We start from the raw sequence: 15,251 nt of genomic DNA, 5'->3' as shown, positions 1-15,251 counted from the left end.
TGTCATTGAACTCAGAGAGATCCATCTGCCTCTGTCTCATGAGTCCTGGGATTAAAGGTGTGTACTACCATGACCTAACGTCTATGGCTAGCTAGTATGACTGCTGGGATTAAAAGCGTGTATCACCTCTATAGTTTGTGGCTAGCTTTGCATCCTGAACCCCCAAGCAAGCTTTATTAAATCATAAAAATATATCACCACAACCAGACTCCTACTGTCATGACTTCCCACACACAAAGGACTTACCCTAAAACTGTAAAACCGAATAGGCCTTTTCTTCCTTAGACTGCTCTTGACTGCATCAGAAACGGTAACTAAACAGGAGTAGTGGCAGGAAGGGTTGTAGTGTAGTGTAGTTGTAGTAACCTCCAACCTGTAACAAGGTGAGACATCAAGACAACTGTATCCAAGTTGTTTAACAGTCTGTTCCATCCCTGACTGGAAGCAGACACCACTCCGTGGCTGTGTCTGGGCAAAGGCCTTACACCCTGGATGGAGGAATGCGTGACATTTGTATCATCAGCCAAGACTCCTATGACATGCCTGAAGAAACTCTGAAAACTAGACTGCATGCATTTGGCTCTGTGAAAGGATTTGCTCATTCCTATCTATCTATCTATCTATCTATCTATCTATCTATCTATCATCTATTTATTTTTATTTTGTGTGGATTGGTGTTTTGCCATGGGTGTTGGGTTCCCTGGAACTGGAATTACAGACAGTTGTGAGCTGCCACATGGGTACTGGGAATTGAACCCAGATCCTCTGGAAGAGCAGTCAGTGCTCTTAACCATTGAACCATCTCTGATGGGAGAAGTCCTGTGTATATGTCAATAAAGCACTGTTGGCCAATAGGGAAGTAAGATAGGTGGGACCAGGAGTCAAGGAGGACTCTGGGTAGGAGAAACACAGGGAGTCAAGATGTAGCTACCATAGGCATAAGAAGCCGGGAAACTTTGCTCCGGTAAGAGAAATACTTAGATTAACAATTATGGGGTAAATGCTTAAGTCAGAGCTAGCCAGTAAGAAAAAGCAAGGCCAACAGCTTCATAATTAATACAGTGTCTTGTGTGTTATTTGGGGACTACAACGCAGCAGAGCCCAGGCGACTGGAGGGTGATAAACCAAAGCTGCTGACAAAAAAAGACTTCTCTCTACAAACATCTCTCCAGTCCAGATTTGCTCTTTTTTTGTTTGTTTATTTGTTTTTTGTTTTTTTTTGAGATAGGGTTTTCTGTGTAACAGCCCTACCTGTTCTGGAACTCACAGAGATCCGCCTTCCTCTGCCTCCCTAGTGCTGGGATTAAAGGCATGTGCCACCAATGCCCAGCAGATTTGCTCATTCTTAATCACTTTTGCTGAGTGAAGCCTGGAGCTCAGAAGCATTTTAACAGGCTCTCCCGAAAAGACACATCCAAGAGTTTTCACAGCAGCCTCACTTATAATAGCCCAACTAGATACAGCTCAAATGTCTGTGAATAAGAAAACATTTGCAGAATATTTCCACAGTAAAATGTCACGCCACACCAAGAACGAACCTTGACATGTAGGACAATGGGGATGTGTCTCATCATCTTAAAAATGAGGCTAGAGGATATACTCTGTTGGGGTACTAGCCAGGATCAGGCTCAGAGGAATGGTGGGAACATTCTAGATTTTGGTGACAGCAAGTGAGTGTACACGGGTGGATACATATGCAGAGATTCACTTAATTGCACACCTAAGTCTGAGGAGTTCTGTCTCCAAGCATATTATTCTCAGGCTGGTGAAATGGCTCAGTGAGTAAAGGCATTTGCCACCAAGCCTGTGATAAATTGAATTTTATCCATGGAATCAATATCATGAGAGGAGAACTAACTCCCTATAAGTTATCCTTTGGCCTCTACATGCATACGCCCACACTTACACAAAATGCTTTAAAATCTTAAAAGATTGCTTTTGAGAGTTATTAAGGGAAGCACACATCAAAACAACCCTACCACGATGCATTGGTCTCCAAGCAAAGCCAGGCTGGTACAGGACCATAAGATCAGTTTTTGGTCATCTCTGAATCTGCCACTAGCCCATGATGACTGGGGAATATAGACATGGGTAGTAGCTTTTGCTTCTTGTTCCTTGTCTTTACTAGGATGCCTCCATTAGGATGGTGTTGACTGTAAGTAGCATCCTAAGACACATGTATTAAACTGGAAGGTGTCAGAAATTAAGAGATAGTTCAGTAGTTATCTAGAGTACTTTCTGCTTTTGCAGAGAACTTGGGTTCTGTTCCCAGCATACAATCAAGCAGTTGACAACCACCTATAACTCTAGCTCCTGGGAATCTGACACCCTCTTCTGGCCCCTTCACATATGTAGAATACATAGACTCACACACACACACACACGTTATTATGTGTATGGGTAGTTTGTCTTCATGTCTATCTACATGTATGCCTGGTTCACACGGAGGCTAGAAGAAGGCATCAGATCTGGTCTGGAATGGGAGTTATAATAATTGTGAACTGACATAGGGGTTCTTGGACTGTAACCAAGATTCTCTAGAAGAGCAGCCAGTGCTCTTAACCATCTCTCCAGCCTCTACACATAAATTTTAAAACCTGGAAGTTGTTATCTATCTAATTTGAATATTTAATGTCCCCACAGTCTTAAGTATTGAGAACTACTTTTAAAATGATGGTGAGAAGAGAGTAGAGATTTTAGGAACTGAGGTACAGCTGGCGGGGCTGGATCACTGGGAGAATGACTTTGTAGGTTATATCGGGTTCCTGTCTATCCAGAGGTGAAGAAGACCCTCTACCATACAATTCTGCTAACGTGATGTTCTGTTCAAGAACACAGGACCAAGCAGCCAAAGACTGAACTCTCCAAAAACCAACCAAATCTTTCCTCATTTATATTGTTTCTGTAGGGTTTGGTTCATAGCCATGATTAAAACTGACTAACACACGTCTCACATAACAAATATGATAGTAGGAGACTCAGGTAGTGGTCACAACTCCATGATACAGAACTACTCTGGGAGCCTATTTCATTGCTCTTGCTCCCCTGGGTTTAATACAGCTGTTGCAGCCATCATTCCTCCACAAAACACTTGCATCCCTGACATGGAGAAAGATGATTTCTCATCTAACTCAAGTTCTTTATAGTACCATTTGCCATAACTGGGCCACATGTCCAATCCAAAAACAATCCTTGGCAGAGGAGAGACACCTGAGCCTGAGTTTGCCGCACCACCAACACCTCGAGTTCATCCCCCCCCATACCCGACCACAGCTGGAGTTCTGTTGGAAGAAGGATGGAAGAAATGATGTTGTAGTGGAAACCAACTAAAATTCCAGGCCTTATTGGAAGTTTTGCTTTTTAGTCTCTGCTAATTTCTAACTAGAAATTATACTGTCAAGACCAATGAATCATCATACAATTCTGACAGAAGTCTGGTGAATTAATGCTTCCTTCCAAATTCCCAAGGAGACACAGATGCATGGGCAGGATAAGTCAATGAAAATGTTGGGATGTCCTTGGAAGGGGTTGGTTGTTATCACAGCAGGAGTTGAGAGACCATTTATAGAGATGGGCTGGACTGGAGCCCCTTACACAAGGATTTTGTCATTAATGGCTTTTATTCATCCACTCTGTGATGGGCACTCTGCTAAGACACAAAAGAAATGGTTCATAAAAGGCTGAGAGGAAAAACAAATTCTATTTTCCAAATGCTTCATGTGTGGCTCCAACAGGGATGGGATGGTAGTGCTCTCCTAGCTGTTCAGAAGCCATAATGACAACAGATCAGGAAAATACCAGTATTTTCATTCTAGGTCTGGTCCTCAGGTACTTCATTTGTAAAAATCAGCTTTGGTTGTTAAGGCCAAGATCTTTGCCATTCTGTCTTCTCTAACTACAGCTTGGTACCACAAATGATAGTAGAGCCCAGAGGTCTGAGACCAGAGGTCCTATAGGTTATATTCATTCCTCCCTGCTGATAATTACAATATTACTGACTGTGGTGGTGATGGTGGTAATGGTGATGATGATGATGATGATAGTGATGATGATGGAGGTAATGATGATGGTGGTGGTGGAAATCATAATGATGATGGCAATGATGGTGATAACAGTGCTTATAAGGATATTGGTGGTTGTGATGGGATAGTTGATGATGATAGCAGTGGTAATGATACTTTTGGGGGGGTTGAGACAGGGTTTCTCTGTGACTTTGGAGGCTGTCCTGAAACTAACTCTTGTAGACCAGGCTGGCCTCGAACTCACAGAGATCCAACTGCCTCTCCCTCCCGAGTGCTGGGATTAAAGGTGTGCACCACCACCGCCCGGTCTAGTTACTTTTAATATTGCCATGTAACAGATACAACAACTGAGATTTAGGGAGGCTCTTGGATAAGGTCACTTGTTATGATCTACTTATATTTCCCCTAACCTTAGCTCAATGTCCATCTATTGAAGCCCTAAACCCCAGTGTGACTATTTCAAGACACAGCCTATGATATAATGTTACATGAAGTTGTAAGTGTAGGTCTCCAACTCAGTATGATTGTTGTCCTTATAAGGAGAGGAAGAGAGTCTGGAGCGATGGTTCAGTGGTTAAGAGTACTGGTTGCTCTTGCAAAGAACCCAGGTTGGGTTCTTAGCACCCACATAGAAGTCCACAACCATCTGTAATTCTAGTCCCAAGCTACTGACCTCCACAGCTACTGCACACACACACACACACACACACACACACACACACACACACACACACAGTACACAGGTAGTCATACAGGCAAAACACACATACACATAAAAAGTTTTTATATAAGAGGAAGAAACAATGGGGGGGAAGCATGTGTGGTCATAATGAGGTACCATCCATTTGCAAGCCAAAGAGACTTCAGAAGCAACCAATCTTCCTATATTTGACCTTGGGCATCTACAGTACTTGTATGGCAGGCCCAGTTGGCCAATAAATACCCAATGGTAAAACCAACATTAGAATCAAATAGTTAGGTTCCAGGGCCATATTCTTAAGGAGCTCATCATCTACAGTCCAACCCTTTGTTTACAGGGATGAGAAGTGTCTTTATGCCTGGGGGCGGGATATGCTCATTCCATCCCCTCCTTCCTTGGTGTGATGGGTAATAATTTATTCAGCCAAGACCCATGTTTTGGATAGAACTGGTCCCAGGGAAACATGAGTGAGAACAGTGGGTGACTAGAACCATCTGGGTAATTTGCAGGGCTGGGTCATGCCTAAAATGGCTGCAGGCCTGCAAGAGATTTGGACAAGAAATGGACAACACTATCACCATCTGCTTCCCATGGAAGAGTCTTGGATGCCACTCCAACCAAAAAGCTCAGAGTTTCACTTCTGCCTTCCCCAAGGTGTGGGACCTTGGGCAAGTCACTTCTGCCTCTGAGCCTGTTTCTCCATCTGTCACACCGAGAGGAGCATCTGACTCTGCAGTAGGCCTGTGAGGATGAAAGCAGTTGCTAAACGAGATGCTGCTTCACAGATGGTCTGAATTCAGTACCACTTAACCCCAGGGACCATCTAAATCTCTTTAGCATCATCAAAGCAAAACCCACAGTTACAAATCCCCTGGCAGATACTGCCAGTCCTTCCTGGAAGGAACTGGGTATAAATTATAAATCACAGCTTCTTGGGTCAGCTGTGATTCTGGATCTTGCCCACCTCCACACTGGGATCTGGGCTGGCTGTCCTTGGAGTGCTGTTCATGGCCCCGAGGATCTCTGTTCCCCTGCAGTGCCTACCTCCTGCTCCAGATTTCCTACCCAAAGAGCAAATGTTCCTTGCTCTGGAAGGACTCACCAAAAATGCCGAAGGCTTGGAACCCCCACACCTGAGCCCTAGCCCCAGCTACACTGAGTAGGCCCACTGTATCTATCTCTATCCTTGGACAAAGACTCCCTATCAGGAAATCCAGGAAGAAAAGCAGATTTTCTTGATGGCATTCTGTCTTTAAGACTAGGAGATCAGTTCCCTGAAGGATCTTACCTGCCTGTGGGATTCAAGGAGGCTCCTGGCTTCCATACTGAGGGTCTCTCTCTCTCTCTCTCTCTCTCTCTCTCTCTCTCTCTCTCTCTCTCTCTCATTCATACACACACACACACACACACACACACACACACACACACACACACACACACGCGCGCGCACACACACACACACACACATATAGTACTTCCAAAGCCATATGAGGCAATGGGATTCCTTCCCATTCCCCACGCCTACTTCCAGAAACCCCAGTCAGAAGAGTAGAAGAGCATTGGTCTGCGCTGTCACCTTTAGCTTTGTCTTTTGACAAGTTGAGCTTTCCCTCTGAGCTATTTCCTCATCAGGAAATGAACTCAAAATAAATTAAACATGAAGTTGCTGTCAACATGCACATCACCAATGCTGTCGTAAGAACTAAAGCAGATGATGCACCAAAATGCTTAGCACAGGCCTGGCAGGTGGGTCTCAATCACACGCCAGCTAGGTGATTCAGACCTGGGCTTCCCAGGATACAAAACCTAAGGTTGTGGCAGTGAAGACTTCCTTGGACGCCTCGATCTCTTTAATCCTACTCAGAGAATGTGTGCAGGTGACCTTTAGAGACACAAGAGATTCAAGAAGGCCTGAATCACCTGACATTGTCCTTAGCCTCCAGGAGAACGGAGATCAGAGCTCAGCCTGCAGGGAGCCCAGTTCCTGGGCACTGGCAATACTTCTATTGTCTTCTCTGGCACTGTGTTCTCATCTTATAGGCTCATGAGATTGGTCCCTCCTCATTATCTTCATCACAGAGCTGTGTGGAACCAAACAAGAGAGCAGAGGGAAAGGCTTTGTAGACCACTGTGGGATGGACCGCTTGAAAGGTAATGTCTATGAGAATGACAGCTACCCATGAATCCACTCACCATAGCCCAGCCTTGTTCCTACCAAGTTCAAAGAGACTCCAACTATTCAAAGACTCCATTAAAATAGTCAGATACCACTCAATTATTTTGCCTCATGTCTTTGTATTTGAAGTAAATAAAGCAAAATTACCCACCATAGGAGCTAGTGATGAAGAGTTCAATGGAAGGAACTGCTCATCTTTCCACCAATTTAGGTTTCTTAACACTACTACAAATTACCCATCACCACTTTCATTGAATTAAATTGTAAGGAAAATTAGAAAACAGCTCAGATTTTAATCAATGTTTGCCTTGACCATGAAAAAGGAGGCTCCTCTTTTTGCCTGTCTCTAATCAGGAGTGTTAATTATCTTGGTTACCTTCTAGCAAATTAATTATGAGCTAATGAACTTAAAGGAGGTCATTTGTTAAGGGAAACCGATCGCATATTGTTAACTCTGGGTGATTAAATTGAAAACCAGTGTTAGAAAAACGGTTTTTAAAATTAGACCCAATATTTGACTTGTGAAGTTGCCCAGAGGACAGGATGTATAACAAAGTACCCCTCCCCCATTCAACAGATCACAAAGGGCATCCCTCTGGACACCATTTACATCTGTTGGGCTGTTAGGGTTGATAGACAGTAACTCTAGAAGTTTCTGTTCTTAGTATGTGTGTATTTGGATTGCGGGGATGGAGCTTGGGGAATTTAGTTGGGTGCATGAAAAAGACAGTTGGGGAGCTGGGGAGATAGCTCAGTCAGTAAAGTGTTTGTCTTGAAAGCATAAAGGTCTGAGTTCAATTCCCCCAGAGCCCACATGAAAAACCTGGGTACAGTGGCATGTGCTTATAGCCTTAGCACTGAGGAGATGGAGACAATCATTCCTAAGGCTCACCGGCTGACCAGTTTAGTCCAATCAGCAATTTCCAAGTCAATGAGAAGTACTGTCTCAACAAATAAAACAAGGTAGATGTCATCCTAAAGAATGACATCCCAGACTGATCTCTGGCTTCCGCAGGTACATGCACACCTACGCAACACGCAAGCACATACCTATACAACATATTATATATATGCCAAAGTGGTAGGAGAGTAATTGGAAAGTGTGTGCAGAGAGCAAGTCACCTTGGGAGGATGGAACATAAATACCCTAATATACACTGCAGTCTCCAGCCCAGCCCTAGGGCAGTGCTGAATTCCCCCATAAATGAACCCAGTGTGGTGAGTGGAAACTACCACATTGGCTCGGGTTTCCAAAAGCTGAATGAGACACCGGATCCCTGGTTTAGTCAACAGCTGGTTCTACATTTGGGCACACGAGCCAAGAGAGCTGTATAATATCTCTCCGTGTCTGCCTGGTGTGATGAGCCACGTCCGTGCTGCAGAAACAAGGGAGCAGACTGAGCTCTCTAGGGTGAAGTGTGTTCAAGGACTTGAGTGCCCTGCAGAGGGTAATGTAAACTCCCGTGTTTATTACTTGTCTTGCCACTGTGACCAAATAGACAGCAAGAAGCAACTTAAGGGAAGATTTATTTGGGGTCATAATTTGAGGGTGCAGTGCATCATGCCAAGGAAGGCATTGATGAAAGGTTGGCTCTTGAGGTAATGGTGGGAGCATGAGGCTTCTCACTCACATCTGGGCAAACTGGGGAGCAAAGACCAGTCAGCAAGTGGGGCCAGGCTCTAACCCTCAAGTCCTACCCTTGGTGATATACTTCCTCCAATGAGGTTCTGCCTCCCAAAGGTCCCATGAGCTCCTAAAACAGCACCACCAGCTGGGAACTAAGTGTTCAAACACATCAAACCTACAAGGGGCATTTTACATTCAAAGCACAACATCTGCCAGTGTCCCTTTTATCCCTTCTGAGTAGATCCCCCAGTTCATTCACCCAATTAGAAAACTACACCTGAGTGATGAAATCTCAGTCAGAGAAATGTGGGCAGAGAAAGGTAGCTGGTTACAATTTTGTAAGAAAGTGGCTGATTTTTCTTTTCTCTGCATCTTTTTCCTCATGAGGTTGTAGACATGATGGCTGGAACTTCCAGGCTGAACAATTTGAGAACGAGGTAATGGAAGCCACACACTCACCGATGGCGGCAGTACAGAAAAAGCAGAAGTCTGGGCTCCTGAATGCAGCAGAGCCCTGTGCAAGCCCTGTACCTTCTTCTAAGGAATTGCTGCATGAGAGGAAAAATACCCGATGTGATGTATTTGCATCGTAGTTCTTATTAGACGGCGTGGTGAGGCTCTTTGTTCCGCACCGAATGCTCTCTACAAGTAACACGGTGAAGAGTATGATCATCTGGGTATGGGCAGCAAATATCCCCAAAGCTTTAGTTCTTCAAAGGAAACAAGAAACAACCACTTATGAGGGAAACTCTTGTGAAGGGGAATGCAAAAATCCAGCCACAAACTGGCCCTGCTCTCCCTCTTCCAATTGATTCATAACATTTCAATCCCTTGGGATTCTAGCTCACCTTTGTGCTTAGGAAAATAGACTTTAGTAGTCCCAGAGGACTGATGGGAACTTGGCTAAAGGGTCCTTGGCTTCCTATATCCCCTAGGATTAGTTAACTTTCATAACTGTAATAGAATACCTTGCAGAAGCAACTTTGGAGAGGAAGAACTGGTTCTGGCTCACAGTTTTAGAGGATTTCCATCCACTGTGGTGGAGAGAGCATGATAATTACAGCAGCTCCATCTGGGTATTGGAAGCTAGAGGCATGCTTCTTCACAGTGTGATAGATCAAGAGGCAGACAAAATGGAATCACAGTGGGGCCAGGAATGACCCACTTCTGCTAACCAGTCCCTATAACACTTCCAAGCAAACTCCTCCCATTTGGTGACAAGGTGTTAAAATATGAACTGGGCCCCAGAAGCTTTTTGGGGGGGATCCAAACCTTAGCATTCTGCTCCAACCTCCAAGGCTCATGACATCCCATACAGGAAAAGGAATACGATTCAACTTCAAGAGACCCAATGTTTTCAACAGTCTCAACATTTCAAAGTCCAAAGTTTCTTCTGATATTTCAAGCAAACTCTTAGCTGTGAGTTCCTGTAGAAACAAAACAATAGGTCACACACCCTTTTGATGTACAATGGGCACAGAGCTAACATTTCATTAAAGAGAGAACTGGAGAATAGAAAAGAAAGGAACAAAGCAACGCAAAAAGCTGAATGTGGTACACAGTAAACCCTGTAACTCCATGTCCAGGATCCAGGGCCCAAGAGGGTGTGATATGCACTCTAGTGGGCATGGAAGTCCTGCTCCTATAGCTCTGCCACCTGAAGCACAGGGGCTCCCTCTTGGGCTTGTTCCACTCAGTGCTTGAAGTTTTTCTCAGAAGACACCCCACATTCCTAGAATCACTAACGCCCCAAGGTTTCCACTTTAAGATTCGCCTATAGCCAACTGGGGAGGTTCACGTAGGAAATCTGTTCCCACTACATATTACTTAGCATGAGTGGCAATATGACGTCAAGTTCTGCTGCCAGCTTAAGCAGTAGCTGACCCTTTGTGGACCATGGCTACAGTAGCCTTTGAGTGCCTGGGTACCTGAAGCTGGGAAAACACTTACCTAGGCTACCCTATTCAAGCAGGGAGCCCCAGAACTCTCCTTTCACTACTATTATTGAAGCATTCAATGGGTGGGGTCTTTCCCTTAAACTATCTTTTTTTCCATGATCTAGTGCAAAGAGCTTCGCTTTAATGGTTTGTCCACACCCACCTTGCTCACTATTTTAAGTATACTCATGCTCGTTTCCATACCAAATTCCACATTTTTCATACCTCTCTGCTGTGTGTTTTTTGCTCCTTTAGACAGTGTAAATCTGACTAAAAGCAGCAAGAAACAACCATGCCGCCACCTGGCTGTTTCTCTTTTTTGAACTAATTTATTTCACAGAAGAAATTTCAGGGGCAAAATATAGCTAGATTGCTTGGCAACATATAATATAAATGACATCTCGTCAATTTCTAAGTAGGTCTTTGTTCCTCTCTGGAACCACACGAGCAACAGTCCTTGCTATCCACATTTTCCACTGAATCCCACATTAAAACTCCATTAGCCGGGCGTTGGTGGCACATGCCTTTAATCCCAGCACTCGGGAGGCAGAGGCAGGCAGATCTCTTTGAGTTCGAGGCCAGCCTGGTCTACAGAGCGAGTTACAGGACAGCCTCCAAAGCCACAGAGAAACCCTGTCTCGAAAAACCAAAAAAAAAAAAAAAACTCCATTAATCTGTTCTTAAAGCATTCTCTAGTCTGCCACTCCAAACTCCTCCACAATCAGGTTCTAAAGGCCATAACTATATGATCAAGTACATCACACAACAACCCTACTTTCTGGTATCAATTTTTGATATTAGTTACTTTTCTTGTTGCTGTGAGAAAATATACTTAAGGAAGGAAGGAAGGATTTACATTGGCTCATAGTTTCAGAGGTATCAGTTCATCAAGGCATAGCAGTTGAGGTAGCTTCATCTGTGGTGGTGGAAACCTGCAGCACAGCTACTTCATGTGGATAAGGAAACAGAAGAATATGACTGGAAATAGGGCTGAACTACAACCCTCAAATGCCCACCACCAGTGACCTACCTTAGCCAACCAGCCCACAACCTTCCAAAATAACATTACCAGTTGGGGCACAGGTGTTCAAACACATAGTCCTGGGGGTACATTTCATATCCAGACCATAATACGCATATTCATCCAGCTTTGATTTGAAAGCTCTCCATCCAAAGTGGTCCCATTGTGGCACCAAGATCTGTAAAACTGCCCATATGACTCTGAGAGACCAGAAACTACTGTCAGGAGCACCCTGTTATGGAATATTATTTTAAATGGGCAAAAACGTGTTATGTTTGTTTATGCTGCGTAATATTTCTTCAACTGTGTAAAGGTGTGTTACTTTTGTTTACGCTGTATTTGCTTAATTATGCAAAGATGTGTTGCATTTGTTTCACCTTGCCTGACTAAGGCACCTGATTGGTCTAATAAAGAGCTGAATGGTCAATAGCTAGGCAGAGAAAGCATAGGCAGGGCTCTCGGGCAGAGAGAATGAATAGGAGAAATCTAGGCTTGAGAGGAGAAACTAGAGAAGAAGGAGAGAATGAGAGACAGGCCCAGGGGCAGAAGCCAGACAGCCTACCAGCCGGCAGACATGAGAAGCAGGGACAGGAAGATATACAGAAGAAAAGTAAAAAACCCCGAAGCAAAATATAAAGAGAAACAGGTCAATTTAAGTTAAAAGAGCTAGCCAGAAAATAACTAAGTTAAGGTTAGGCATTCAAAACTAGTAAGTCTCTGTGTCATGATTTGAGAGCTGGTTGGTGGCCTCAAAGAGAAAGCCTGATACAGTACCCTTTATGCATCATGGTTAAAATGGGCTAGGAAAGATTCTTATCCACTTTTCTGAGAGCACGGGGCCTCAATGATAACCCCACTCCTCCATGTCACATCAAGAAGAAACCAGGAAGTAAGAGTGCAGAGATGTGTCCAATTTTTAACCCAACAAGGTCAGAAGCCAACCAAGATTTATATGGCCCCTCCCAATCTATCCTCATCCCAGGATGGATTAATGCAAACTCTTAGGCACAGGGGTCTTGTTAATTAAGGGTCAGGGAGTCTCTCCATGACACCTCTTCATAGCCCACAAGCATTACCTCAGTTATATTCTAGAAAACCTGTCTACTAAAATATGCAAGCATAAATCAGATTTTCTAGTAGCAAAATTAAACAAAAGGAAACATAAAACTGATTTTAATATTTTAATTATATAACTTCAAAATAATACCATTTGCTAAAATTACTCCTTCATTTATTGTTAATGTCAGAGATCATAGGTGCACGTGAGTGCAGGTAGGTTTCCATAGGGTCCGAAGAGGGCATCAGATCCTTTGGATCTTGAGTTACAGGTGATTGTGAGCCACCAGATGTTGGTGATGGGAACTGAACGGGATTCTCTGAAAGACCAGTATGGGCTTTTAACCACTGAGCTATCTCCCCAGCCACATCCTCTGCCTGTTTTAAAAACTGGGGGGTCTACTTTGACTTTGTTCTCATTGAGTCTATTAAATGTTTTAGTTCTTTGTTAAAGAGGAAGTCTGGTGCCTGTGCCTCTTTCTCTGTGTGTGGTGCTTTGTGTTAATCTGAGTTGTTTTTAAATAGTCTAGTTTTAAATAGCCTTGCTGTTTATAGCATCTGGATTTTTTGACTTATTGAAGAAGGCATGCACTCCCCCCACAAGATGACAAAATACCTGCATATATTTTTCTACAAAGATTATTCTATTCTAGCTATTGTTTGCTTAGCACTGTGTTCCATCTGGAATGTATCCTTGCCCAACATAATTTTTTTTTTTGGGTTTTTCGAGACAGGGTTTCTCTGTGTTGTTTTGGAGGCTGTTCTGGAACTCGCTCTGTAGACACGGCTGGCCTCTAACTCACAGAGATCTGCCTGCCCCTGCCTCCCGAGTGCTGGGATTAAAGGCGTGCGCCACCAACGCCCGGCCCAACATAATTCTTATACTTACCAAAATCGTGATGCTAACTAACCCTAATACCTAGCTGGAGAGAAAAGAGCTCCCCATGGGGACTGGAAATGATGAAAGAGAGTTCTCCAGAAATTACTCGTTGGGTGGGAAATGCAGACTACCAGGAGTCACTGGGTAAGCAGGGCAGGCAGACATGACAGTAAGAACAGAGGCCAAGAACCCAGGCTAAGACTGCTGCCACCCTCTTACCTCCTCTACAACCACCATCCAGGAACATAGCAAAGGAATAGTTTTCTCATCACTTGGAACCTTAGCTTATCACCAGCAAAATGGGGGGCTGGAGAGATGGCTCAGTGGTTAAGAGCACTGACTGTTCTTCCAAAGGACCCGAGTTCAATTCCCAGCACTCACATGGCAGCTCACAACTGTCTGTAACTCCAGTTCTAAGGAATCCAACACCAGCAAAATGGGGCACCTTTCATGGCTTTGAGGTGCTGAGCTGGACAGCTCTTACCTGGAATCATCCTGGTCCTTGAAGTCAGACACCACCTGGAGCTACAGTCATTAGAAGGCATCACTAAGCCAGACATCCACTCATCCAGCACTGGAAGAGACCGCTGGTGAGGCAAAGCTGCTTTAGGAAGGTAGAATTCTTACCTGAGTTATTAGAGTCAGGACCTAGGCCCTAGAAGCCCTGGCAAGCTAGGCTAGTCCACCTGTCTTCAATAGGTCATTTTAAACAAACAAACAAACAAAAGTAATAGTGAAAAGCAGAAAGGGGAAATTTATTCAATGTGGCCATATTGGGAAAAGGAGCAAAGTGGTCCAATGACTCCCTACCAAAGTTCGTCTTTGGAGTTCTGACATGAGGTCTAAGTTTAAACAGAAGGCAAGAGATATGCATAACTAAGTAACCTTAGTCAGAGTGTGGTCTACCCATCACCATTGTCTGGGTTCCGGTATCTCCTGCAAAGTGATATGATAAATTGTCAGAACTGTGCAAAATCTCCTTCTATGAGATATGTTCCTCCTCTGGCTCGTACCAGGCCTTTCCTTCTCTCCACATGAGATTCTAAAGGAAATTCTAATTCCTTGGGGGACCATTGTTTCAATCTTCTAAGAGCCAAAGGGGAATAAATATCTCTTTTGAATTATCTTCATTTCTGCCATGGCAGAGGAACCCTACAGTCAGTAAGTAAGGGTTCCTCTAAGAAAGTAACATTTGAGCTAATGCCTGATAATACTGGGGGAAGCTTGTCTCTAGATGAGAAAACAATTGTGATATTCCCTGAGTCCAGGGAGTCTTACTGCAGATAGAAGCCCCATAAGCAGGTGAACCAAACTGGCCAGGGATGAGGGTAGCTGATAGTATGCCCTAGAAAAATGTTACTCAGAAGAAACAGGGTGAAAGGAGTGTACAGAAAATCTACCTAGATCATCAGGAAGATGAGATTGGAGTCAGAGCACTCCTTCCCCTGGGAACTATGCCCCTTGAGGAGTCTTTCCCAGTCTTCAGGTTTTATTAATGCATTGCCGACAGCGACCAGACAGTGACAGCTTACCCCAGTAGAAATATCACAGTTGTAGACAGGATACAAGATAACAAGCCTTCTCTTCTGAAGCAAGCCCAGCAGGCTCCCAAAACACCCCTTGCTCTGTCCCTTTTCTTTGACATGAGCAGCTGCACTGATGTAAGTTTACCCATCAGATTAAAAATAATTTGCTAAATAACAGTGGAGCTATTTCTAAGTAGCTTTGGTTATCACTATGACATGCAGGATTCACGCTCCCTGGGTAACAGCAAGGCACAGCTAGGCAACGAAGAAGAGACTGGAAACAAAGTCCAGGTCAAATGGACCTGT

The 15,251-nt window shown here is 44.0% G+C and overlaps 1 protein-coding gene across 2 annotated transcripts in view; it reads right to left on the bottom strand.

The window, feature by feature from the left end:
* Positions 1–6,577: 6,577 nt before the first annotated feature.
* The window catches only part of LOC110343772, a 36,091-nt gene continuing 27,417 nt past the window's right edge, over positions 6,578–15,251 (bottom strand). The window contains exons 2-4 of one of the 2 annotated variants that reach the window (XM_040741998.1): positions 9,798–9,952; positions 8,985–9,235; positions 6,578–6,803 (exon numbers count right to left, since the gene is read on the bottom strand). In XM_040741998.1, coding sequence (XP_040597932.1) covers positions 6,796–6,803; positions 8,985–9,235; positions 9,798–9,952 — 414 coding nt within the window. In that variant the 3' untranslated portion in view covers positions 6,578–6,795. Of the gene's footprint in view, positions 6,804–8,407; positions 9,236–9,797; positions 9,953–15,251 lie in introns of those variants that run through there. The other variant, XM_040741996.1, reaches the window with a different exon arrangement.

The sequence above is a fragment of the Mesocricetus auratus genome, unplaced genomic scaffold (assembly GCF_017639785.1).
Source record: "Mesocricetus auratus isolate SY011 unplaced genomic scaffold, BCM_Maur_2.0 Super-Scaffold_4256, whole genome shotgun sequence".
NCBI classification, from domain to species: domain Eukaryota; kingdom Metazoa; phylum Chordata; class Mammalia; order Rodentia; family Cricetidae; genus Mesocricetus; species Mesocricetus auratus.
The sequence above is the reverse complement of the archived record's forward strand: the minus strand, read 5'-3'. Positions and strand labels throughout refer to the sequence as shown.